The 27,443-nt window shown below is 39.9% G+C and overlaps 1 protein-coding gene across 5 annotated transcripts in view; it reads right to left on the bottom strand.

Moving 5' to 3' along the window:
- The window catches only part of Gpc6 (glypican 6), a 1,085,538-nt gene that overhangs the window by 66,078 nt on the left and 992,017 nt on the right, over window positions 1–27,443 (bottom strand). For 4 of the 5 annotated variants that reach the window (XM_004870814.4, XM_087193031.1, XM_087193032.1 and 1 more), the window contains 2 exons: window positions 20,810–20,953; window positions 16,681–16,710 (listed from right to left, as the gene is read on the bottom strand). In XM_004870814.4, coding sequence (XP_004870871.1) covers window positions 16,681–16,710; window positions 20,810–20,953 — 174 coding nt within the window. The remainder of the gene's footprint in view (window positions 1–16,680; window positions 16,711–20,809; window positions 20,954–27,443) is intronic. The other variant, XM_004870815.4, reaches the window with a different exon arrangement.

Here is a 27,443-nt window from a genome sequence, read left to right as displayed (position 1 = left end):
GCAGAAGGTAGGTAAAGCTGCATCCCTTCCAGAGTAATAGCAAATATGAGGGAAGGAATAGCAGGAACACGAACTGAACTTATTCAAGTGCAATGACATCAATAGTGGCCAAGGGAACACGGATAAAAGGGGGCAATGTGGAATATTTTTTTTGCCCAGTGTGAAAATCCCTCTTGTGAATCTTTCTCTCTTCCTGAAAGTAACAGAGCAGCAGTGCCCCAGAAGGCATATTTAAGTTCAGAAATGTGCAGAACCTTCAGCTGCTTTGATGAATCACCACATGTGAAACTTTAGAGGCTAAGTAATCACATTTGGCTCCCTTTCTGCCTCTTGGGAGGTTCAAGAAGTTATATTTATGGGAATGGGCAAAATTCCTGACCCAAGGATTTCTGTCCCACATATGACCAAGGTAAGTGAAAAAAACCCAAGATTTTCTGGGTCTTCTAATGGCACGCATTCCAACAATGGGTGGAAGTGTGTTTTCATCTGGAAACACAAGAATTTCAATTATGTTTACGCAGTTGTTCGACTATAATTGTTTGAGATCTGACAAATTTTCTCTCTGCAGATCCCGTGGAGAAGAAACTCCCTCTAGGCTTGAGATTTTGGCTGTCTGATCTGGGACACGCCTCCTGGGGGGGGGGTGGAGGCGTGACTCTTTGGAGACAGGAATTGGATGTCTCCCAGACTAAGCAAGTGGCAGCTGCGGAGGACACAGTGAGGTGCAGATCCACAGCTCCAAACCACATCCTTGTAGGTAGAGGATGTGAGGGGCCCAGGGAACTGGGGTCCTGAGAACACTGTGAGCTCATGTGAAAATTCGTAACACTGAACTCGCAGGGGAGCTCAGCATTTGGCCAAATGTTTTCAGAGGCTTAAATTCAAATATGACTTTTCTCCACTTCTATTCTTTTGGGATATTCTTGAGGACAATTGTTCTGTTTCTTTATCCTATCCTTCTCTATCTCCCTTTTGGATAAGAAAAAATAGCCTCTAAAAGGCGTTGAACAGATATTTTGGGAAGGATATACAGCCTCAACCCCCCGTAGTGTCTGTTGGTAGCGCCTCAACAGCCGCATTTTAGCGGGTCTCCCTTTCGCCTTACCCCGGGCTTCTTTCTCTGCAGCTCCGGAGTGTGGTTCGGGGCTGCTTCCCAGGACTGGATGGGCACAGCGAGGACGTCCCTTACTCACATGAAAGCTCACAGTTGTCCTGCTCAAAGGGACCATCTGAGTTTCCATGGGTGGAGGTGGCCTTCCAAAGCCACACAGGGTTACAAGGGCAGAAGGAGGACCACATCCAGGGCAACTGACTCCCAGCTCAGCACCCCCTTCTATGGCAGGCAGCCCCACTTCTCAGTGGCAGGGTAGTGACAGACAGAAATGAGCCTACCTTCCCTCCTTTGAACAGGACTGGATGCAGTGCATGAGTGACAGTATGCCCAGAAATAACCTTTACTAGTCTATCCATGACTTATATACAACCTCTTTCTAGAGAGACTTCTGGGAGGCAGGCCATACTGCTGCCAGTCTGTGAGGGTCTCCCAGCATTTGTTCCCGTCAAAGACCGAGCATGGGCCCAAGACTGCAGTTGACATTACCAGTGAGACTTACCAGCCAGAAAGCAAAACTTCAATCCAGCAGTGCCAAAAAGTCTTACTTGGGCTTTTCCTGTCCACTTGGGGGAATCTGCTTTAGGGTGAATTTTACCATGCATGAGCCTTGAAGGCATTCATACACATGTAATTGAGTAGTCATTCTTCCAAGAAATATCACGGAACATGTTGGCAGTGAGGATGCTAAAAAGAGAAAGGTGGGCCCTCAAAGTCAGCAGCAACCCCTTTAGCATGTTGGGCAGCACACATCAGAATCACTGGAGAGCTTGTTAAGAACAGCTTTGCGTCCCCTGTTCTACCCTACACTGATTTACTGTGGGCCTGGCTTGGTCCTCAGGAATCAGTGTTTTCCTGAACATCTGATGGAGGTGATCCCAGTCCCACGTATTGAGAATGCTGGGCTTGTGGGCACAGGGGTCCTTAGTAACAATAGCAACAAATCCTTCCATAACCCAGCTTTGCAATGTGCTACATCTCCCCGCCAGGGAAGGTGACCCTTGGCTAGTTTCTTTCACACCAAGATCAGGTAGGAGGGGAGAAAGATGCTGAGATGGGGAAGTCAATTTGAGTGTGCATAATGTAGTCCTGCTACTCACAGGTAGGAAACCTCTCCACAGCACTCCTCTACCCTAAGAAAAAGAGGGCTAGGATCTATTTCAGGAAAGGGAGAAGTATGTGAAGCCATTTGCACTTACATTCCATTTGATAAGTAGAGGTGATAGTTTTTTCCCCAGCATCACATATTCTGTTAATCAAGTGAAGAAACATACACTAAAACCTCTTACAAAAGAAAATTACCTGTTTGCATTGTATTTCTGTGTCTAGTCAAAGTGACCACCTAGTGTCCCTGTGAGAGGGACAGCCTGGACCAGGGGATGGATGGAGGGAGGTTGGAGGGTGCTGTGAGCCAAGGAAGTAAAAATTCCTCCAAGTGCTTATCATTTTAAAAATGTTTTGCTTTTGTTTTTATTCTGACTGCAGGAAATGAACCATGCTATGAAAACACCTTTTTTCTTGTGCTGTGGCCTAGAATTTCGTGAGAAGTCACAGCTGTGGGGTAGTCATGGAGGGGGTGCTGGGAGTGGGAGGGATGGATCAGGAGAAAAGTGGGGAAGGGGTGCAGAGGCCCACAGAACCAAGAGGAGGGAAACATCTGGGATGAGATGCTCCGTAATGAATCATCTCTGTGAGATTCTAACAGTCCCCAAGCTCCATCGGACAGGCAGTTTGCTGACATAGAGGGGAAAACACAGCCAGTAAAACCATGTTACAGCCATGCAAACAGCCCAGCCAGGCAGAAGGCAGTGAGCCCTTGTTTTAAAATTGTGCATAAAATCACGCTTGTGCAGGGAGAAATAACAAATCTCTCTTTCTGCCTCAGAACCTGGGAGTCTCAGATAGACTGTGAATATTTGCTGTCTCATGTTAGTGGTGGCGGGTGCTAAGCTGCAAACATGACTTTGCTTGGAGGAAGTCGTTGTTGATAAGACAACAGTGGGAGCTGGAAGGAGTCGGCCTTTGCCTGTGCTTGCACTTCTGGAAAGTCTCGCAGGAGGAGGGGGCCGAGTTACCCACCTCATTGTCATTACTCACACAATGCCTGCCCGCTGTGTTCGCCTGCTGGGAAAGAAAGAGCTTAGAAATCCTCTCCTTTTAGGCTGGATTCTGCCCACCCTCTCCTCTTTTTGGCAAAAAAAAAAAAAAAAAAAAGGGAAAAGTTAAAGGACCTAACAAAGGTTCTGGTGCTTTATGTTTTCACTACAAAATGACAACATGTAGGTCAGAGTTCCTATTAAAGGTTTGAAAAGAGCTTGGGTAAAAAGGGTGGTTCTTGTAGTTTACTGATTGCAACAAATATACCACCCTGTGACATAGGATACATCCTATGTGTATGTTGGGGGCAGGAATTCCAACACCAAGTCTAAAATTGCCCTAAAAATTACATCTAGTTAAAAAAAAGATGAAAAGTGGCAGTGAACAGTGAATCCAACAGGTTCGATTTTACTTTTTTTCCTTGATGATTATACTTTTTGTGGCTTTTCTTCTTTCTAAAATCTACACACTCACACACATACAGAGTATTTGCAAAATTCCTCATCTTAATGGAAGAAAATAGTATTAAGAGTATGCTTATGGCAATTAGAATTATATTATGTTTAAAAAACACATTTCAAGGTAGATTACTGGATTGGAGGTTGAGATACAAAAAAACATATTCTGAGCTCCAAGTCAGTGTGATGTTTAGATTATTCATTTCATCTTTCTGGACGCTAGTGTCCTTCTTGGTAAAGCAAAGGTGTTGGGCTTTAGGTCCCTCTCAACTCTCCAACATCCCCAAGCAGATGTGGAAGTGTTTTCCCTGGCAGGGATGGATGGTGGATCTTGGGGTCCGGCTGAGGCTGCCTTCCTCCGCTCCTTCTGTGAGCCCCATGAGGGAAGCGTCCTAATTCGCAGTGAGGAAGGGGGCTGTGGCTAGTGTTTTCAAGGGTCCGGGCTCTGGCTTCATTACCACCTTGCTCCACTTACTAAAACAAACAGTCTTGTTTTGAGAGCTGACTTGAACCAGTCCAAGGCTAACGTGGCCTCGGCATTTCTGGCAAACCAAGAAACAGCTTGAGTCACATTGACTCAAAAGGGTTGGAAAGGAGTTGACCTTAATTCAAGACAATGCAATAATTTGGACGGAGAAGACTGAAATATGTAATAGGGATTTTAAACCAACGTCAGTAATCCTGGAGGGGCTTTTTACAACTCCCATGATTATTTTAAATAACCTGTGCTGAAAGCCTCTTATCGTTTTGAGTCAATAGAGCCATCGCTTTTTCTTCCTAATCAACAGTGCTTTTTTTCCCTCTCCCAAAACAGGATCTTATGAGTATTGTGACCGACAAAGAAGAGACCAATAGTAGTAAAGCCACTCGGATGGCTGCTCATCTCTCAGCTGAGCTTTGGTGATGATGGAAGCCTCAGGCAGCAGCAGGACTGTGGCATCAGGCCCCTGGGAAGAGCAAACCAGCCCCAGGGAGTCTCATCAAGGGAAGCATCCAAGAGCTGCTTCCAGTTGTTTCAAGCTTCACAGATGAGGCAGTACATGGACACCCATGGTCTCTTCAGAGGCACTTCACCACTGGCCAGGAGTCCTCTTATTTGCCAAACTAAAATAGGCTGGACGGCAAATCCAGCTTCGACCAGGAACCCTGTTATATTTTGCAGGACAGGCAGGAGGGACAATTAGGTGTACCTAAATCCAAGAGAAACAAGAAACCTGGGTTCTCGTTCTGAAGTGTATGTCTCTCTTTGTGTCACAAGCCTTAACTTTGTGTCTGTTTGTCCTATTGTCTTTAAAGGACAGAAGTCAGTACAGGGTCGGGGGGTGGGGGTGGGCAAATAAAAATAGCTACAAGTTTCTTCTTGATTCTTCATTCTCCTTCAAGTGAGTTGTTTTTTTTTTAAAGCTATTTCAAATGCTGTTCGCCTTCACATCCAATTCTGTCACCTAATTTGGATTTTTCATGTCCTCTGCCAGTATTTCCACCTGGCCTGGGCTGAATGTTTTTCAAAAGCTTTTCAGTGGCTGTCCTCAGTGGTGATGGGAGGCCACCAGCATGCGTGCTTGCCTCAGCAATGAATCCCTCGCCTCGCCTCTCTGTATTCCATCGCTCCTCCAGGTTATTTTCTGCAACTATTTAACTGCATCCTTCCCAGGTACTTTCCTAGAACTTCAGTCTCTTATCAGCTTCCCAAATGTGCACCTTGGGAGTCTTCATTGTAAGCCTGCTATGTGACTGTATCTTAGAAAGCACCAGGGTTAATGCCATTTGACAGTAATGCCCGAAGCCATGTTTGTTCTCCCCCATTCTCTCCTCTTCCTGGGCTCAGAGTGGAAGTTCTTCCTCAATGCTGAAGCAGGAGGATGAAGCAGCCATTGTCTTAGAGCCCAAGGGCTGGGGCAGAGAGGTATTTATCCACAGGCTTCGTGCTATGGCCCGAGCCCAATAAAGGATTGAAATCTTTGAGCTGAAATGTTGTTCTTGCTTATTAATATGATTAACAATAACAGCTAAACTTAATCTATTATTGTTATCACTACTATGGATAATATCCAGGTTTCACGCAGGCAGTGGCTCAAACCTGCAGCTTCACGCACATTGCTTCACCTCATCATAAACATTTTACAAACAGAAAATGAGACAAAATTAGGAAATTCCTCACCTTCACACTCAGAATTTTGAACTCTTTGCTGGGGATTTAGCTCAGTGGTTCTGGTGCCTGCCTCAAAAGTATAAGATCTGGAGTTCAATCCCCGGTACCAAAAAAAAAAAAGAATTTTGAACTCCTCTGGTGTGTTTTCAAAGCAATTATGCCATACCACATAGAAACTAAAAGGGATGTACTTCTGGTGGGGTGGGGCAGGGTCCTCACACAGGGCCAGGGAGGGGCAGGATGTTTGGTAAAGGAGCAATGTTGTGAGGCTGTGTGGGGTTGGCTTCTTTCTTGGCCCCATGGTTCTCATTTGAACCACATGGCAACAGGTGTTGTGAGTCCAAACACTCCTTCCCCCCTAATTGTGCTTGCCCTCTCTTTGCCCGAGGCAGAGATAATTAATGAATAAGTGATCGAGCAATGAATGAAATAAAATGCCTTAGTGTTCTATGCCAGCCCATCTAGCAGGCATAATGTGTTAGTCAGTTTTCCATCACTGTGACAGAATACCCGAGATAACTTACAAGGAGAGAAGGTCTCTTTTGGCTCACAGTTCAGAGGGTTCATCTCACAGTTGCTTCGGGCTTGAGGCAGCACAGTACATCATGGTGGAAGTGCACAGTGGAAGAGGTCCATTTATCCCATGGTGGCAAGGAAGGAGAAAGAGAGAGAGACAGAGAGAGAGAGAGAGAGAGAGAGAGCGAGCACTAATATCCTTTTCAAGGCATTCCTCCAGTGACCTAAGTTCCTCCAAGTGGGCCCCATCTTAAAAATCCTGCCACCTTCCAACAGCAATTATGGCCTGGGGACCAAGCCTTTAGCACATGGGCCCTTGGGGGGACAGTCAGGATCCAGACCATAGTAGTCCATAATAGGCACTTCACATGTGTCAGGACTGGCCCACGAGGTCCAGAATCTTGCATGACGCAGCCTTCTGAGCATTCTGCGGCAGCAGTTTGCCAACCGCAGAGGTAAAAATGCTCATTTCCCAACTCATGGCAGATTTGCGGTCGCAGAGCACAGGTACAAGGGTGACCCCATACAGTTATAACAGAGTTGAAAACTCCGATGGCCTGGTGACATTGAACTATCACACACCCAAGCATTCCGCACATGTTTGTGGTGATGCTGCAGAAACAAACCTTCTGTGCTGCCAGCCGTATAAAAGATAGACATACAAATGTGCATGGCACCCAGAACCTGATAACCATAGTAAACAGCTATGTCACTCATTTATGCATTCAGTGTACTATACTTCTTATCATTAATTTAGCATGTACTTCTTTAAACTTTCTTTGAAAAAAGCTTACTGTAAAGCAGGGTGCCATGTCATACCAGTCCCAACCTCTTGCATCTTACATTTACTGTGTCTTGTGATGGCATCAAGGGGACAAGTGAGCGACAGACCTGTACTATGTAGATTTGTGGAAGTGCACTCTGTGATGTTTGTACAATGTCAAAATTGCATAACAATGGCTTTCTCAGGACACATCCCCACTGCTAAGTGATACATGGCTGTACTATGAAAGGTGCATTTTAACTAGGTTAAAAAATCTTAGTGATCGCCATAGTTCAGAGTATAATATTCTACAGAAGCATTTGAATGAGTAGTTGAATGATGCCTGCTGCCCATGAAAGTTTCCTTAATGACCCCTCGCCTGCACATTCCAAGGCATTCCAGTGAGTACTGCTCGGTATTCTCTGCCCACTTGGCCTGGGTTGGTAAGTAGATAGTAAGGGTCTTACTAAGTGTCAACAAGGAGACAGGCTGAAGAGTGAATCTGAGTTTGCCTTTCTGTAGACTGGTAGCTGTGGGAGTGTAGGACATTTGTTTTGTTACAATCGCCCTTGAAAGAAATCCATCAGTGGGAATTCTGGAGAAGCTTGCAGCACTACAAGCCTAGGTCTGACAATGAAACCTTGTTTCTGGGGTGGATGGGTTCAGTAGGCCCAAGCCTGCCAGGTATATAGCTGCTGAGATGGGAATGTGGACTTTATTGACCAGAAGTGTAGGTGTGTATTCGATTGGTATTAGCCAATGTGTTACGTGGCCCCATGAAGCAAGGCTTCCTGAATACTCATCAGAAACACAGTACACGAATATACAGCTGTTCAAATACTCTAATCTGAACTGTATTATGCTTCCCCATGTTAGAGGATTTTAGCACATAGCTGAGGCGACAAGTTACCTGCATGGACCTGTGTCTATATATTTCTGTACATTTTCTGGGAAGAATAGAAAGCTGATTAGTAATGCCCGCATTAAATCAACTAACACAGCTACAGAAAATAAAGAAAAAGCATTTTAAAGGAATCTATGAGCTGGCAAAAAAGTAAGAAATCTTTGAAGGCTAAAAGCTAAGAAAAAAAGGAATTCAGTAAAGAAAAAGGAGTACTGAGGCTGGATTTTTCTCTGTGGACATTCTCCAGGCCTGAGTGGCCATAAGTTTTGTTTTTCATCAATTTGTAGGATGGGGTTAGATACAGAACACTAAAGTAGGGCTTCCCTATGTGAGGAGACGGTATGGGACTCTACCAAATAATCCCGGAGTTCAAGAGGTGAAGCCTCGGTACAGGAGCGAACTAGAAATAACCTGTAGCATAGGCCGTGAAGACTTCCTACTGATTAAGTTCCCAGGCATATAAACTATCTCACACACAAGACCAAAACAACAAAAATAAACATAAACAAAACATCACATATACAGGGAGATATAGAATTATTTGCAAGAGTCTATAGAAATACTAGACCTGACCAACAAACTTGTCACGTATTAGATGTTGGAAAATAAAAATGTAATCATTGAAGTTAAAAACCCAGTGGATTGATTTAATGATCAATTACTTGTAACAGAAGACAGATTCAATAACTGAAAAGGAGTTAAATAAAATATTCTTGATATAACAGGAGACAAAGAAAGGTTGATAGACATGGAAGATGCAGTGAAAGGGTATAAATGTCTGATCGGTGATGAAGTAGGATCAAAGAAAGGAAAGGAAGTAGGTTGAAACCTTAGATGAAGAGAGAGTGACTTAGAATTTTCCAAAATAATGAAAGGGAGCAGTCATAAAAATCAGAAAGACCAGTATATCCTAAGCAAAATAAATTTAAAAAGAAATCTATACAAACACACTACAAGGAAATTATAAAATCATATGACACAAAAATCAGTTTGAAATAAAATACAGATGCTTTACAAAGGAAGGACTGGCAGCAGACATCTTCATGCCAAGAACAGAAGCCAGGCAACATGAAACCAGGGTAGCTAGAGAAAATCAATGTTGACCTAGAACTCTGTATTGAATGCAGATGCCTTCCAAAAATGAGGGCAAAACATTTTCAAATAAAATCTCAGTAAAGGAAAACCTACAATATGTATTGCATATCAAGGAAGTGATTCCTGATGGATGGTTTTATGTAAGAAAGAATGCTGACCAAAGAAAGTGGTAAAAATGTGGTTGATTCCATACAAAAATTCCATTATAAGAAAACAATTATTTAAAACCTGGTAAGAGTTAACACACACACACACATGCACACACACAGAACTAAGTTACCCCATGTAAAACTCATAATTTGTGTAAAGAGTTATCAGAGGTAAGGCATTCTAAGGTCCTTGTGCTGTTCCAGAGAAAAGTTTAGATATTTTTTGATTTACTAGATGCTGAATTTGGTAAGTTAGGGTACATGTTAAAATTTCCAGAGTGATCATTAAAAGAATAAAGAATAAAATAGTTAGATTCCAAATATTCCAAATTCTTCTCTCCAAAAAGAGAAATAAGACTGAAAAGATGAGAAAAACAGAAATCACAAAATTAGATGGAAGAAATAAATAAATATTATAGATTTAAGTGAACTAAATGCTCCAGTTAAAATTCAAAGCTTGTTAGCTTGGATTTAAAAATAAATCCACATATATCATGTTTACAAGAGGCATCTCTAAAACATAAGAGTTCAGAAAGGTGGAGAAAGAAATAGATTTTAAGGCAAAAAAATTGGTAGAGAGAGAAGTTCACTATATAATGATGAAAAGTTCAATTTATAAGGAAAATAAATTCTTAACTATAAATATGGAAGTAAAATATATACAATAAAAATAGAATTATAAGGAGAAACATGTCAATCTGAAATCTGTCTCTAATTGATAGACTAGTCAAAAAGAGAGAAAGAAAAAAAAGAAAGAGAAAGAAAAACCAATGCAAATGCATAAGATTTAAGGACTGCCCTGAAAGGATTGTGACTCTACTTCTCCCTCTTCTCTTTCATGAAGCAGCTGAGTTTCCAGGTAGTCCTTAGGGCAGGGAATGAGAAGCCAGGATAAATGGTACTGGTGATTTGTTGTCACATTTCATTCATAACAACCAATTGCCCCAGAATTTTAAAAAATAGTGATGAATCACAGTTACATACAAGTAGCATTCTTTGACTCCAATTTGGTAAGTAAATGCAGTGATCTCCAAATTGCCCACTTACGGTCCTGGGCACAAGGAGAGTAAACTAGTTCAAAAGAAACACACACAGCTGCTTGCATACCTGGACACTTCCTTGTCATACCATGATCAAAGTCTCTAAATTTAGTTTCTTCCAAAAATATTCAAATTCCAAATTCTTTTCACTTCTCACTCCTCAAAATTGTGGACAAGGGAAAGGAAAAAAAAGGAAATTATATAAAGAGCTTCTAATTGTTTTATTTTGTCAAGAAGCCTAGCAAAAGAGAGGATGAGGATTCCTTCACTTGAACCTTCACCGGTAAAATCTCAATGAAATATTTGTTTCCTGAAGACTGTTGTACAAAGAAAATCTGGTTTTTCCAAATAACGGGCAACATTTTTGTGTGCACATGTATTGCACTAAAGACAGCCCCTAGGTTTGGGTTGTAGGTAAGGGGATCAATTAAGACAGTTCGCTGCCTATGTGTTGTCTTCCCACAGCTGTTTGAGCTCTTTTTTCTAGCACTCAAGGAGCTGCAAAAAGTGAGCAAAGGAAATGCTCAGCTTTTCAAGTGCAGAGATGAGCATTTTTCATGGAAACGGATGCTGGAGACTTTAGGGAGTTTTCCTGAGGTCAAAATCTCTTAGAATAAAACTTACAAAGTCATTGGTTTCTTGCCTCATTACACATAAATAATTTATGAATTTGTATTGTAATTTCTCTTCCAGCTGAATCGAAGTTCTCCGATTTTGCAAATAATTCCACACAGAAGCCAACGATACACACATTCCTGAGACTTTCATTGCAATCGATGTTTGCTGTTGCTGTCAGCCCATGCAATTTCCCCGATTAACCTGTGAAAAGTGTTGTCCTTCATGAATGCTGTTCAGAAATAAACCGATATTGTAAAAGAAGACAACGGCAGGTTCCAGAATGCAAAGTCTTGGTGATCTCAAATGATGATGCATAAAAGAGAGAGCATGGGAGAACAATTTGATTTGCTTCAACCAGGTTGACCCAGAAAGCAGAAGAGCAGAAAAATTGCTTTGCCTAAGAAAACATGACACCAAGCCATATAAGAAGAACACACACAATATGAAAAACCAGAACCTCATTTAAAGTATATATTGCCTGAATCTGAAAGACATTTAAATGCCGCTAATAAATAGTCTTGGCTCATTCCTCTTTTCTACTGCCACTTTTCTCCCACTCATTGGCAACAGTTTTTACATCCTTCTTTGAGATATAATTTTTAGAACTGGGGCGAGACTTCTTTGTTTTCGTTGAATTACAACTGAATTCAAAGCCCAGGTGGGCTTAATAGGCATCTGATGCTAAAAATCGATCTGACTCAGATGTTGGTTTATTAGGGTAATATAGACATTCCTGTTGTAACAGGACTTAATTTTCATGGGAGTAAAAAAAAAATTGAATGTTAAGTTTTTTCCAAGCCCTGTGGAAGGGTCAATTCACTGCATGGCAATCTTCACAGGAGTCTGGGTTGATTTAAATCAACAGACTGTCATCGGTCGGTCATCTCCCAAGGTACTGTGAACTTTTTAAGATGTTCTAGTTACCTATGCATACTTGGCCTTATGTTACAGCCAATACATACTTGTTGAATGAATGGAATGAATGACAAAGTGTTTGGTTCTTTTTCATATAAGGTTTGTGATAAAGTTGGCGAAATATAAAAATCTCCGCCTTAGATTGTTTGTGGTTAACAGGGTTAATGTTCAGAACACGTCCATTTTCCATGTGAGAGACACACAGGTACACTGGGGCCTCATTTCTTGATGGTGCCTTGGTCATGTGACTCCCCGGAAACATGAACAGGGTGATATGCCCCTTCCAGGTAGAGGTATTAACAGCCAGCTTTCCTACATTCTCTATTTCCCCTGCTGCTGTGACAGCCAAGCTCCAGCTAAGGGCTGCTCTGTCTCCTAGGGACCCGGAGTATGGGTGCTGTTGGTGAGTAGGAGACTCAGAACCAATCCACAGTGGGTAGCTGGCACACACAAGAAATACACCTGTGAGACTGACTGCGCCCTTGGGAGGGTTGCTTTTAGGTATAGCCTTCTCCATTCTGGCTCGTCAGACAGAGCAAAACGGCATTGGAAAGCTTCTAAAAATACTACACCTACCCATCTTCCAAAACATTGTTTGTTAGGTAGCAACATAGTGGCGCTGCTTCTGCTCCTGATTCATTCATTTTCTGTCAACTTGACTTTATTTTTTTAATAGCTTGCCAAGTCTTTTAGGTGTAAGAAAACAACTGGGAAGTCAGGGGCTTTGACGATAATGACCATGAATGAGCTTAAGTAATAAAATTATTGTGTATTGCAGATATCTTTCTACCTTGAACACTTATGAAGGGAAGTCAATTTTCACTCAAATGGGTTTCTTTTCGTCTGGTTTTCTCTACAGTGTTTATGCCTGAGGTTTATTGTTAGCAGTAAAGAGTGTCCAAGTATGTTATGGGAATAACCAAATTCCCAGTGCTTTAGAATGTATTCCATAGGCCCCAGAGTCAGTTAAAGGCTGATTGATTATACAGCAAGTACATCAAACTGGTATTTATGAAACATCCCATTGCTTCAGCTCTATCTCTCGCAACCATGAACGTCACAATTGGGAGTTGTGGTGAAAATATCTCAGGCAGCGCAGAGGAAAAATTACTGTAGATTTTCTATGATAAGGAAAAGGTTCTTTAAGCTGTTAAATAATTTAGTAAAATATCTCTGTCAACTGATGTGTCACATGAACAAATATCTTAAAGGTATAATTCGAGCAATTTAGTGTGGCTTGTCTATTCAGATTTTCACAATCAACTCACCGAAACCCTAATTACATGGCTAAGTAAGGGACAGAGATTGTGAATGGGTGTACAGATGGACTCTCATCTGACTAGTGTATAAATGACAATGAAATTTCTGTTTAATTTGTTCAAGATTTGGGCAGAAAGTTGCAGCCGAAGAAGGGAAAATGAGCTATCAGACATGGCCTATATCAAAGATGCTGTAGATGCTTACTGGTTTCAATGTGCATATTTTGCCAATGATTAGTCATTTGTTAATATACTTTCTACAATTTTTGGTGTAGTCTATCTTAGATTACAAAGTCAAATTCCTGTGTACTGTATGCTAATGGTTTATGAAGCTCTATTCTAGGTACTATTCCCCAGAGGAGACACAGAGTGTCTAACCAATTTGAAAAGCCATGCCTTTTGCAAACAGTATCCCTTGCCTTTTGATGACTCTTGCACTAATAATGTGCCATGATGTAGATTGTACATGGCAGCTAGTTTTACTAAGTGCCACGCAGCAAAGAAGAACACAATAAATATGTTTACTGATTGATTGATAACTACAGAATGCATCAATTTGGGTTTTAGCTGAAGTCTAGAAATTCCAAAAGAAATTTTAAGGTCTGAAGGATAAAATAAGCATATTGACATTCTATGAAATAGATATAAATCTGTAATAGTCCTATTTTGGTTCTGAAAGTGTGACATTTCATTTTTTATGACACGGAGGTCACCAAAGCTTTTGCTTAAACACTTCTGAAAACAAAGGAGAGTTTATCCCAGAGTAGAAAATGGCTTTGTTGGTAAATTACCCCTAAAATGATTTCAGACCACTTACACCGAATATAAATTGTGTGAAAGTTTTCCCCCTGTAAAATGTGTGGCTTGTCTTTATTTCGCTGTTGGGATCCATATGATTCTCTGGACTTGTTCTAAAGCAGTAATGTGGACTGGACATCAGCATCTCCTAGGAAGTTATGCAGTCAGAGCTGTGATTTATTTTTGTTTTCCCTATGATATACAGTTCCATGCAATTAACCCTAACCCTGCCTGAACCGAAAGAGAGCTCTATGCTCCTTCTGTTTCCCTAATCTTCCACGTGCATGAAAGAACAGCTTCCCAAGGAGATAAAAATAGTCCACTATCCACTGGGTATGAGCTGAAAGATCCACATAAGGAAAAGGCATTCCATCCAGGTTCCCAACAGTGCATACCACTGAATTAGATTTGTGTATCCTTTAAACCCGTGGAATAAGCAGAATATCCTGGAGATAAGCCATCACTTTATATGTGTGTCTTATGATATTCCTCACTTGGGCCCCATCAACCATAAGCCTCCTAATGGAAGGAAGCTGGTGACAGGCAACCTTCCCTGCTACCACATGCTGCTGATGTTGCCTGGAGAAGAGCAGAAACTCAGGCAGAATAAGTTGGTTGGTTTGGTTTTAATGTTTTTTTATTTTTTCCTTGCTTCGAAAGCACACTGCATTTTGCAGCTGTTATTACCAAGGGTTCATTGAAAATGAAACTGGGGTGTCTCAGTGGGGTTTTGCAGCAAATAGACAAAACAGGTTCAGGCAAGACTGGGCCGTTCACAATCTGGAGTGGATTGAGCAGTAGTCATTTCTTTGCTGGGGTGAATGGGGCATAATTTATTCAGCTGCAGCAGAGGCTGGAAGCCAATCTGGCTTTGACCCATTTATCTTTAGAAAACTAATTACAGTGGAGAATCTGGTTTACTGTTGTTAATGGAGGTTTTACTTTTCCTGTTCTGTTGAGGCAAAGCAAAGATGGAGGGTGTGTGTGTGTGTGTGTGTGTGTTGGAGTAGAAGATGGGAAATATCAGTTCCACCTAAAGACAGTGGCTGAAAGTCTAGATAATATAGCAGTTTCTTAAATACAGCTTGACGTCCTTTTGAAATGCAAAACATTGGAGATAGCCAGATGCAGACTCCTTTGAGGTGACAATGAAATGCCATGGAAATTTAAAATGAATAGACAGTTTCTCAAACCCTTACAACCAAGACTTCCTAAATCACACCAAAATGGTCCCAAAGAGGCATGGAAGTAGATTTTTATGGCTAGCATTTTACTCTGAACCTTGTATTATTACTCTTTTAACAGGAACTCATGCAGTTGTTTTGTCCATTTTATTTTAAACCAACAAATAAAGTGCATATCTTGATGACAATTTGCAAGTAATAGTAACAACATAGTTGTTACCACCGTCACACCAAATAATTTCAGAAATTGCAGTACTTTTTGGAAAAATTATGTCCAAAATAGACCTTTTTTCTTTGGCCCAAAGATGATAGGAGGCAAGTAGACTTGCTGGTGGTAGTACAATTTGCATTCATTCTAGGGTATTCAAGGAAGCTGTAATTCCTGATAGAAACATACAAGGGTCATGGCAACAATCAGAGAAGGAGATTAGACTGGCTCAATTGGAAAATATGGATGTCTCCAAAAATTGTCTTGGAAAGGGAGGGACATAGTATGTGAACTGGAGCTATTCTAGCTATCGATTGGACCAAACTAACTGAACCCTAACTTGCTCAGGCATGTTGTTTTCTCCTCCTAGTCCCCATTTAAAGTCAGGAGGCCTTGAGCTATTTGCCCTCCATATCTCTACCCCAACGTCTTCCCTTTCAGGATATTCTTGTTCCAAGGCTTTCTGAACCTCATCCAAACTGCCCTGGGCCCAGAGAGCTGGGATGATGAACGAGGATAATACTCAGGGGACAATTTTCTTTTGAAACAAATGAATTTTAAAGGAAGAATTTTAGACATAGTGTTAGCACTGCCTGCATTTAAGACTGGGCAGGCACGGAGCACCTAGATGACACAGATGTGCTGCATGAAGAAACATCTGCTCCTCAGACAAGAGTCACCTTCTCTCCTAGTCCATGATGCCAGAGGGTGCAGGTTTTATTAACAAGTGTTACTGCAATGGAATGGTGCTTTGAAAATCAGACTAGATAACTAGATACTAGGTTACTTTGGCTAATATAAAAAGTCAAGTAAAATAAACTAAGATTTCTTGACCAGAACCCCAGTACAAATGATTTTCAAATAAAAAATATCCAGTTCTCCTTCCCTGAATGGTCTAAAAGAAATCAGTAAATTCAAGTAGAAAAAAAAAGACAAAACAGCCTATACCACAAACTATTTCTTAACCCCATAAATTCTCTATATCCCAGCGAATGGAAAAATTAGTGCCTTATGCATGAGAGCTGATGTTGGTTCACTCTCATTATTAGGAGGTAATTATTCGCTCGGCACAAGAAGAAAAGCCCAATATATTCTATCAGGGAAGAGCTAGTTTTTCAGGCAGACAACAATAGTCTGAACATTGGGGTAGAATTTAAATCAGCCACCAAATGAGCTCGTCTTATAGAAAGATTAGTTTGGAAACTTGGCCATTGAGAGAGAATACCAAAATGGTTGTTCACCATAAATACCAAGCAGAGAGGAAACTACTAAGTAAGTGGGCCATGTGTGGTGTTCAATGCACTCTGGATAATTTGGAAAGGAAACGTGGAGGTGGAGTTTCTTGGAACCTTCCAGAATGACTATACAGAGACAAATGAGGATGAGAGGAAGAATAAGAAGACCAAGGCTTACACTATGCTGCATTGTCCTCCACACAGTCCTCTGGGAAGCAAGAGGAAAACAGATTCAAAGGAAAAAGAGAAAGAGATTATTCTATATACAATACCACAGCACAGGCACAAAGGTTAGTTTGGTAGGTTGGCATTCTACCCACCCCACCCCCAATACCCCCAGAATGACCAGTGGAATATTAGAGAAACCGACACAATCTGAATAAACTTATTGGTCCAAATCACTGCCAACTCGATGAGCTAACTTTCATGTCTGGCTTTTTTTTTTTTTTTTTTTTTTGGTACTGGGGATAGAACTCAGGTCGTTGCGCTTCCAAGGCAGGCAGCGGAACCACTGAGCTAAATCCCCAGCCCTATATCTGGCTTTTTTAAAAAAAATTTACTTTTAAAAACTCTATTCCTCTAAGGGACGCAATTTAATGTGCTTTTTTTTTTTTTTTTTTTTTTTTGCTTTAATGAGAGCTGGAAGAGTAAAGTAACAGACAGCCCCTGCCCAAGTGTGTTCGGGAGCTATCCGGCACGCTGTGCTCTAATTTTCTGAGCTGTACAACTAATTGCCTTTTAGAGAGGATAATTCAAAACCTCTGTATGCTCAGATCTTAAAAATGGAGCTACTTTGGGCTGATTCATTTTTCCACTCTCTACTTGCAGTGAATTGGAACTTTCTTCTAAAAAATGATAGTTTTCTATCAAATTATTCAAGCGAATTCAGAGTATAAATTTGAGAAAAAGGGAGGAGAACCAACCTCTCCTAAATGTAAATAATCACCTCTGGCCTAGCTATTTGAAAAATCTTTAATCTTCGGCTGGGATAGAGCATTGGTAAGGAGAGAAAGAGACAAAGCTAGCCTTGACTATTAACAGAATTAGTCCATGACGTTCACTGATTCCTTGACAAATCATGACTTTTGGTGCGAAGGATTGTGATATTTTCAGATGAGTTGGATTTCCATCAGCAGCTGAATTTATAAGAATACATCCATTCATTCTTGGATAATGAAAATCACTTTAGGGTAGAGTTTTTGACAGCTGCTGTTACCTCAACTGTGTCTTAGGCCCATATGACTTTCCAGGGCCAAATGGAAATGTTTCCTCATGATACAAAAGAATTTACAAGTTCCTTATAAATGTACTAAGAGGTTAAATGATGGAATCGACATATTTAAAAGAGAGTTTTCTTTTCAATTCTTTTATATAAGCCTGAACAGTAGCTTGGTAGGGAATTTTATTTCTAAAACAAACCCCTTAATTACTAGTTCACAAAAAATAGCAATTGATGTAAGAACATTTACCAACAGAGCCTAAAGTTAGTACCACAGGTACTCATTTTAATGGCACTAAGAAATAACACTCCATGAGCCTTATAGCTATTTTCATTTAGGAAAAGGGGTAGGGTGATTGGAGAATTCTTTTGATGCTGGCCTTTGAGGCATTTTCTTTGCTGAAACAGAGAAATTAAGGGAAATCTTTTCCAATTATCCTCCTTTTCTGGGACACATGCCTCTTGTAAATATTCAGGAAACATCTTTTCAGGGGAAAATTAAAGCAGGAGTAGGTAACATGAGCCTTGTTCATAAACAGTTGCAATATGCTGTAATGGATACCAGGTCCACCTGGATAGTTCACTGCCACTGCTCCTGGAAACTGACGGTGTCTGACGGCGGCTCCACCTCCTCACTGCTCAGAACCATCTCAGACCCATGAAGGGAAGCAGGCCCTGGGGGAGCCAATGAGCAAATGGAGACTCTGACATTAGCTTCAGGCCCTGCTCATGTTTCTTGAGAATCACGGAGGTACATCTCTGTCTGACACGAAGAGAGCCTCTCACTCCTTATAAGAGCCCTGGAAAGGAGCTTCAGTGGGGTGTGTGCTGGCTGGGAATTACAAATCGCTAATTCTCAGAATTTGGGAGGGAACTGGATTTTAATTCAATAAAAATTAGTAAAACTGCCATTCTCACACAGCCTGAAGTCACATCTATGAGGAAATAAACATTACGTGCTATTTTGGAATAAAGTTGCTTGAATACCTACGTGCTGAGACTGGTTCTGTGATCAAATGATTAACCGTTACCAATTATTTTTAGAAAAAATTGGTTAAAATGTCTATTTTGAGGGTGACTAAAATAGAAGATCCTCAAACAGTTTGCCTTCTGCCAGTACTTTTCAATATCCTTTTATTTGGGGGTATTTTGAAGATTACCAATTAAGTTCCTCTATAAGAGGTTCAAATTCCGGTTTCATGTCTGTCAGATTTCAAACATCACATGAAATTCTCAAAGTGTGTTTTATCTATATTGTGTTAAACTACATAAACGTATTTTTCTTGTTCTACTTCCCATGCTTAAGGGTGGGTGTTTATTTCTCCTGGGGAAAAGAGTAAACTATACTTTTCTCTTTCAAAGGGGAAAAGTTAATTAGTTGTCAGTCATAGATAATCATTTCATTGTTCAAATTCAATGCAGTTTCAACTTGGTGCATGAACCACCCCAGTTCTTCTCTTTAAGTTCATTTTATTATAATAATAACACTTAACATGAGATCTACTTTCTTAACACATTGTTAAGTGTATAATACAGTATTTCTATCTCTAGGCACAATGCTGTAGATTAGATCTCTAAAATTTATTCATCTTTCACTATTTTCCAGTTCTTAAATTGGATTTTGCAAAAATCCTGAGAGGTCTAAACACTTGTAAATACCAAGTTAGAGCCAACAAAAATGGAGGGGGATAGGAATAAACCTAAGCTCACCATCTATGCTGCTAGTTAGAAAGATATACAAACCAATCTGTAAAGCAGAACCCAAACAGTGAAATCTAAAGAAAATCATCATTCTTTAAAACAGCTGGCTTGTTGTTTGGCCCAATCTAATTAGTTGTTTAAAAGAAAAATGATGAGTAATTAATTTAAACTTTTCCTGAAACTGACAGGAAACAGATATAAGCAAGGTAAAATAGAAAGTTGAAGCAATTACAACTGATAACATTTCCAAAAGCTACACTGAAGGGATTTTGTTAATAAATGGTAATAAATTTATAACATAATTTAGCAATTAACTACTACTGTTACCCCTTTACACTGTCATTCTGAGACTTCACAGATAGACTTTATGTTGTAAGTACGTGAGGTTTTTTTATAGACAGAAATTCTGAGATGTATTTACATAGAGGCCAAACGCAACCAATTTAATCTTATGAGTTCTACACTGTAGAAAGATATTAACTCAAATCATAAAGTCATTTATAACAGTGACTAATAAAAGTATTTTTATAACTGGCAACCTTTGAGATCTGAGTTTATAGGACACAATCAGATATGGTTCAAATGTTTTATGACCTTGAGGTTTTTAATCTGTTAATTTTACATCAAGATAATTGGCAAAGCAACATTAGCAACACTAATAGTTACAGGTATATAAATTGTTTATAGTACTATAAATTGAAGGAATTGAATTAAATATAATCAGGCAGGATTTCTTTGAAATTATGAGTTTTTAATTTTTGACGCCAAAATTGGTTTTGAAAACACATTTGAAAAAAATCCTGTTTACTATGTTTATAGTTGTATTCTCCAAATTGTTCTGGTGATCGGGACCATTCAGTCCCGACACACATTTACATGGCTCACAGGTGACTATTTCTAAAGACTCTAACTTTTTAAAGGCAGATAAAGAAAAAAAAATGTAGTAATTGAGATTTCTTGGCAGAGACTTTCTAATAGGAAACTTTGCATATAAAAAGTCATAATAAAGTAACATTATATCATAATTGAATAAATAATCATCCTTAAAAAAGAACTGAAGCAGATGAATAAGAAATATGCTATTGTAATTAAATCTCTGAAAGAACTGGCAATTCAGTTTTCCAATTAATATTTCAGAAGAAATATGTAGTTGAAAATTTGGTCACTGTACCAGTTGATTAAGAGTTATAAGATTTCTTAAATAATCGATTCTGCTCTAAAAGAAAGATCTTATTACTTTTCAGTGTTCTAATTAAGAACAGGAGCAGATATAAGAATGAGATGAATTTTCAACCCACATTTTTAGAATCCTATGACCTGTTTTGAAGAATGAATGACCTTGGTAAAAGAAGGCGCCCACTGCAGTCATCAATTCCAGAGTACTCACCAGCCGGTCCAAGCTTGTGCCTGCAGCAGTTGTGGGTCTTTCTTCAGGATTGTAGGGCCTAAAACGTGTGTTAAAATTCTCAGGAGCTGAGCGGGCAGATCTGAGGCCTGGAGCAGGTTTGGGCTGGCCACATCCCTGGAAGACCTGGCGGAACCATTGAAAGGTTAAGAAAGTTACGCATTGAATCTGCTCTGAAAATCATGATGCAGTGGGTGCAATGCCACAATATTGACATTTTTCATGGAATTCTTACCTCCAATAAGCTCTAATTTCGGTATTTACACACACAACCACTAATACAATAGAAAGATCAACCATATGCCCTGATTCTCAGTTTTACCATATGTACTCAATCCCTATTAATGGCAGATTTGCCATTTGTGAATTTGCCTACTCCACAAACCAACACTCATAGTACTTTCATAGACGTAGGCAAAGTGGCAAAAAAGTTTGAGTGGTGGCCGAGGCACGTTCCCAACTGATGTTGAACATACTGAGGCTCTGTCTGCTAATTTCAGCTCTCATACTACGTTATAAACAAGTGTCCTTTTGGTGATCTATTTAATACCACATGTTTTTTTTTTCTTCTTGATTTTACTGTTTACTTGCCTCTCCAGCATAGGCCCGAAGTACTGTCTAGTGTTCCTGAGCATAAGAATGTGGTTTGTCTCATGGAAAAAAAATATGTGCTTTGGGTAAACATGCAAAAAGGTGTCTTTATGGCAAAACACACATAGGACAAGGTTATATCGTGATTGGCTGACAGAATATTGGGACCAGTGCCTCCTAGGAGCCTAAACCTATATTTCCCATGAGAATCATGGGTAGTGTTTGATAACTCAGTGTTTGCATTGACTTTATAAAATGCAACCACAACGAATAATAGGAATTGGTAATATTAAAAATGGGGATTATAGAGCTGGGCATAATGGCGCATGCCTATAATCCCAGCACTGAAGGGACCGAGTCAAGGGGAGACTGAGGGAAGAAGGTCTCAAGTTTGAGGCCAGCTTGCTCCATAGCAAGACCCTGTCTCAAAAACAAATAAAAAGTGAGGATTATAACAGCTAACTCATAGCATGATTTCAGAATTGAACAAATTATGTCCTAGACACTTTCAGGTACTTAAATTTGGTATTCATAACCATCCATTTGGGATCCATGTTGCTAGTCGAGTGTATTTCATGTATATAACATATTTGGCCAAATAATTCAAGGGACTCCCATTGAATAAGGAAAACCTTTTACTGGAAATATTCTTTGAAAACTGACATAATTAAAATAAAATAGTGACATAATTATTTTGGAGACAGTGCTTAGCTCTATAATCAGGTGGAAATCCACATAAAAATTTGTCATAATAATCTCTTATCTTGAAAGTCCCTTAACTCCTGAGCAAGAGTGTGGAAACAGGACAAGCAAATATGGATCAAATCTATCTAATGACAGTTTCTTCTCATTTTGTTGTTGACAGCCTTTCATGCCACAACTAGGGTTGCTTTGGGAAATCAAACATTTTATTGTAATGAACTTAGGGACCGAGTTGACAGTTTATTTTCAAAGGGGCTTCATTCAGAGTGCTGTGGAAGCACCCCGTTTACTGTCATTACAAGCCTTCTACTCTGTCACTTATCAAGAGAGAATATATTTCCTAGATTTACAGAAAATTCAGTAATATTTTGAGAACATTTCTCTTACATTTGTACAGAGATGATTCTTCTAGATGCTTTTTTTCTGTAAACTTTTCAGGACTATTGATGTGAGCTAATTCTTAGCTTGCATGTGTATATTTACAATGCATTTGTTCTGGTTTTGTTCTTTGATTCCTGGCTGCTTAGCTATAAAATAAGCTTTTTTCATCATGCATGTTATGTGACCCCACCAAAGTTTGCAGAAAGCTTTTGAGTGCCACCCCAAAGACAAATTCCATCTTGAGACACAATCCATTTTGCGTTACCACTGCAGCTAATTTCTCTTTTGTTGCATTCAAAAGTTCTCCTTCAACTCAGCATTTTGCAGAGCAGGAGCACTTTGTCTTGGCATTCCTCGAGATTGCTCCTAACACACTATTGATTATTCTTGTCTCACACAATTTCTAAAGTTGATGGTGTAAACCAGTGCGATAAAGATAGTGGGCTCCTTCCTCCCTAGTGCCTAAATCATTTCCCTGCGGCAAGGTCACTGCTGCAGGAAGGCATTAACATTTCCAAAGCTCCAGGGATCTGTTGAGTGTGCTATTTTGGATTGCTTTGAAAATGACAGCTGACTTTTACAAAGTCTAAAGCCCAGGGGGAAACAATAGTAATAGAAATCTTGGTGAGATTTCCTGAAGGCAGGTACTGACAGAGTTAACAGAACCTCTTAATCTGCTCTTTGGGAAGAATTTGGATGTCTGGGTTAAAGTTTAATCAGAAGAACATGGAATGCCCTAAAAGAATATTTGTGTTCTGGGTAGATATTTCATCTTAACAGAGAAACTCAGTACTTCATTTTTATTGTTGTTTGCTTTAGAGGGTGTTAATTACAGTGGAACACAGGTCAGTAACACAGCCCAGTGGCTTTCTGTTATCTAGTTTGGATTCTGAGGATCATTTCAGAGATTGCTGGGTCTATGATCCAAACCAAAGAAAATACTGACATAATTATTTTGGAGACAGTGCTGAGCTCTATAATCAGGTGGAAATCCACATAAAAATTTGTCATAATAATCTCTTATCTTGAAAGTCCCTTAACAGAGATAATGAGACAGTTGGAGGCCACCCAAAAGGGGACAGAATGATTAAATGCAGGGAAGGGCCCCGGAGGGAGGGATTATTCCTGCTTTATACGTTCATAGCAGAACAAAACAAGGACATCATCAGGAACTCAGGGCTCGTGTGCAGCCCCAGAATTAAAAACCCAGCAGCTACAAACTATCCAACTAATATAGATGCATATGTCCGACTCCTGTAATCCTGCGTGGTAGTCAGAACTGACCAAGGAGCTGCCTGCAGCTCAATCCAGAGAGTGACCATCAGACCTGCACACTCCCTACAAGTCTGGACCCCTTGTTTTACATGGAGGACCTGGATGGGAATAGGGGGGCACTTTTCCAGTATTAGGGACCCTTTTTCCTTTGGGAGGTCACTGCTCTGACTTGTTCTGGGTCTGAGCTATGTCTCCCTTCTTGCTCATGCAGACCCCCCATTAAAGCCCTTGTGCCTGTATTTTATGAATCTGGTCTCCTTCCTACCACTTCCGGATCCAAGAATCCAGATCTAGTAACAATTTCTATTGTATTCACTTAATACATGTGCAATGGTTTGACTATGTGTGTCCTCCACAGATTCCTAAAGAGAAATCTCCAGTGTGGTAGAATTAGAAGGCAGGATCTTTGAGAGATCATTAGAATCTCTTCATGGCTAGGATTAGTGCCCATGTAAGAGGTGCACTCTTGTTTCTGCGTCACTCGGTTTATGGTATTTTGTTGTAGCAGCTGGAATAGACTAACAGGACACAAGACAAATATTTTTAAAATATGTTAGCTAGAAAAAATACACGTGTTCTGACTCTCTAAAAGGGAGGATGTTATTTGTATTTTCTCAAATTATTTGGTCACAGTTTCCCCAGAAGGTTCGCACAAGCCTGGTATCCCAGAGAACACCACTTGAGATGAGATCTAGATCTCGAAGGTAGTTGTCACCTGCCAAGGAGAGAAGTGACTCATGTGGAACTGCATCCCTTCAGATGTACGTGCGACACCCTTCCACCCTCTTCTACCTTTAATTTGACAGAATACTATTTTAGTCACTAAATGTCTTCTCTTTACAATAGAACAGAGGTTTCTAGAAGATGTAGGTATAGGTTAAGCCAACTTATTGTGAAATAAATCATTAGCTATCCCCCTTTAAAAAATAGAATCAATATTACCCCCTGCCTGTTTCTCTCCAAGGGATGTTGAAAAGCAAAATTAGATAATTCTAGAAAGCATTTGGAAACCCCAATGTAGACAAATGCTGCAGATGTACAAAGGAATTAGCTTTCTTACCTAGCTGATTCAAAAAACCCTGTGAATTTCAGGAAGATATTTAACAGACAAAAAATCTGTCTCTTAAGGGGATTACTAAGATAACGGCTCAGAAGTATATTGGCATTCTGAGATTAAAGAAGCCAACATTAAGATAGAAAGTGCTGAATGAAGAGACCTTTTGTAGTTTTGGAGGGATGGAGAGGAGAGGCAGGTATGGTGCTAACAGGTTTAAGTGCTGTGTCTTAGGATCCTAAATACAAGTATTTAGAATCTAAACATTAGAGAATCTTAACGTATTTCTTTTTGTTCAACATAGTGTGCACTTTTGGCGGGCATGCATCTCTTTGTCTTCTTTATCTCTACATTGTCTTTGGTAGCTTGATTATAAATTCACAAAAGACTTTACTGGCAATCTCACAAGCAATGGCTGCAGCTAGATGAATTTCAGTGTTTTTAAAAAGAATTCTGTCTTCCTACTTTCTTCTCGATGTGTTCTTACTATGGTAGAAAAGATGCTGCTATTCCTTCGTGCCATTTTGAAATTTGCAATGCTAACATTTTATATTAAATGTAGATAATAGTTCATGCTGCCTAGATATTTTGAGACTAAGTGATGTTTATTTACTTATTAGATTCTAATTTATATTATAGTGTTAATGATTGAACTATTTGCTAGATGATACTTGGGGAATTCCTATCACTCTTATACCCTAGGAAACAAAAGCTATCATATCTGAATCAGGTCTGTGTATCATCTGTCCAGATCATTATTTTCCCCAGAGAAGCTGTAGTGTTAATGGACAAGTGTTTCAATCCATTTGGGTTGCTAGAACAAAAGATCTTAGATGGAGTTATTTACAAACAACCGAAGTTTATTTCTTATAGTTTCGAAGGCTGAGAAACACAAGATCAAGGCACTAGCATTCAGCGTCTGGTGAGGAATCTGCTCTCATACATGGCACAATCTTGTGTAACCTTACATAGCAGAAGAGCAGAGGGCAAAAAGGGCCCAAAGTCCCCTCGGGTATCTTTTATAAGGGACTAAAACCATAATTACCTCCTAAAGTCTGCACCTCTAAATAGTATCAACTTGTGGGTTAGGCTTCTACTATGAATCTTGGGTGACATTCAGACCACAGAAAGAGTCATGAGCAAGTCTAAAAGTTCGGCACACTAGTTTCACCCTTTCCTTACACATGTGAGACATTGGGATAACATATTTTCTCCAAGTTTCAAGGTTATTGCAAAGATAAAATGATACAGTGCACAGAAAAGACATTGAAAAAATGAAGAATAAAGTTGTACTATTTTACCTGAAGTAATCTACAATTAAAGAAGATAATATTGAGCAATAAATCAAATCTATGGGTCATATATAGCTATGGATGAATGACTTATGCTCCATGTGGAATAGGGTTTTGTACATTTTGTTTATCATTGTACCCCAGAATCTATAAGAGCTCCCAGCACATAGCATGTGTTTTGAAAACTTGGCAATGAAAGATTATAAATTTTTTAGTTATAACTTCCCCATTTGCAAATATCTATTCAAAACAATTAGCATGTGGATATTTGTGATAAGAAAGAAAAGAGAATAAACACATATTGACTGTCTAGGACAGACAAGTCTCTATGCTATGTGTCTTATGTACTTTATCTCAAATAACTAATTATCTCTTCAAATTCTAGGCTGAACACTTCTCCTCAGACTTAAGAAAACACAATGAATCATGCATCCATGTTGAAAAAAATCATTTGCTATCTCCTTAACTCCATTAACTGTGCCAAACTGAAGCAAAGCCAAATCAAGAACTTTGCTTAGACTGATAATGAGAACAAAAATCTCCCCATCTCTTAATCATTTTCATGATAATTACTCATCACATTGATAAGTCAGTTAAAAAGAAGAGGGCCTCACACACGAAATGGATGGGCTGGGAGAAGCAAAGAGCCGCAGGTACTAGAAATTCAATAAGCTCCCTCACGTGAGGAGGATGTGTGCCAGGAACCCCAGTGGATCCCTGAAACTGCAGACACATAGTGCTGAAGCTCAAATGTATTGCTTTTTCCTATACAGAGATGATCATGATAAACTCTCACCTTTTCACTGAAAGGAACCACTTTATGCCTTCTGTGTGGCATATCTAAACGGTCAGCATCACTGCTCTTGAGTATTATGAAGTAAAACAAGAAGTATCTGAACACAAGCACCATGATGTCAACAGTCTCTTGGATAATCAAGACAGAGGCTAAGGAACTAATGGGTGGCAATATAAACACGCTGTGCAAGGGGATGACTCACGTTCCGGGCATTGTGGAGAGGGACAGCTTGAGATTTCATCATGCGACTCAGAATGGTGTGAAATTTAAAACTCATAAATTGTTTACATCTGGAATTTTCCATTTAATGTCTTTGGAAAGCAGGTGACGATTGGTAACTAAAACTGCAGAAAGGGAAAGCACCCATTGGGGAGATGACTGTAACTGGGCTCAGAGCTCAGGAAATGGCTGTAATTTAGGTCAAAGGGGCAGATAACTTGGACTCTACCAAGCCATCGTTTTTCAGAGCCTCACCTGGTCGAAATGGCAAACAGTAGCGCCTGTACATTGCAGCAGTTGGATCCC

Source organism: Heterocephalus glaber, unplaced genomic scaffold (assembly GCF_053883595.1).
Source record: "Heterocephalus glaber isolate CG9 unplaced genomic scaffold, H.glaber_assembly_v1.0 deba00001577, whole genome shotgun sequence".
Classification (NCBI taxonomy): domain Eukaryota; kingdom Metazoa; phylum Chordata; class Mammalia; order Rodentia; family Bathyergidae; genus Heterocephalus; species Heterocephalus glaber.
Note: the sequence above shows the minus strand (reverse complement) of the source record. Positions and strands in the feature narration are given on the sequence as shown.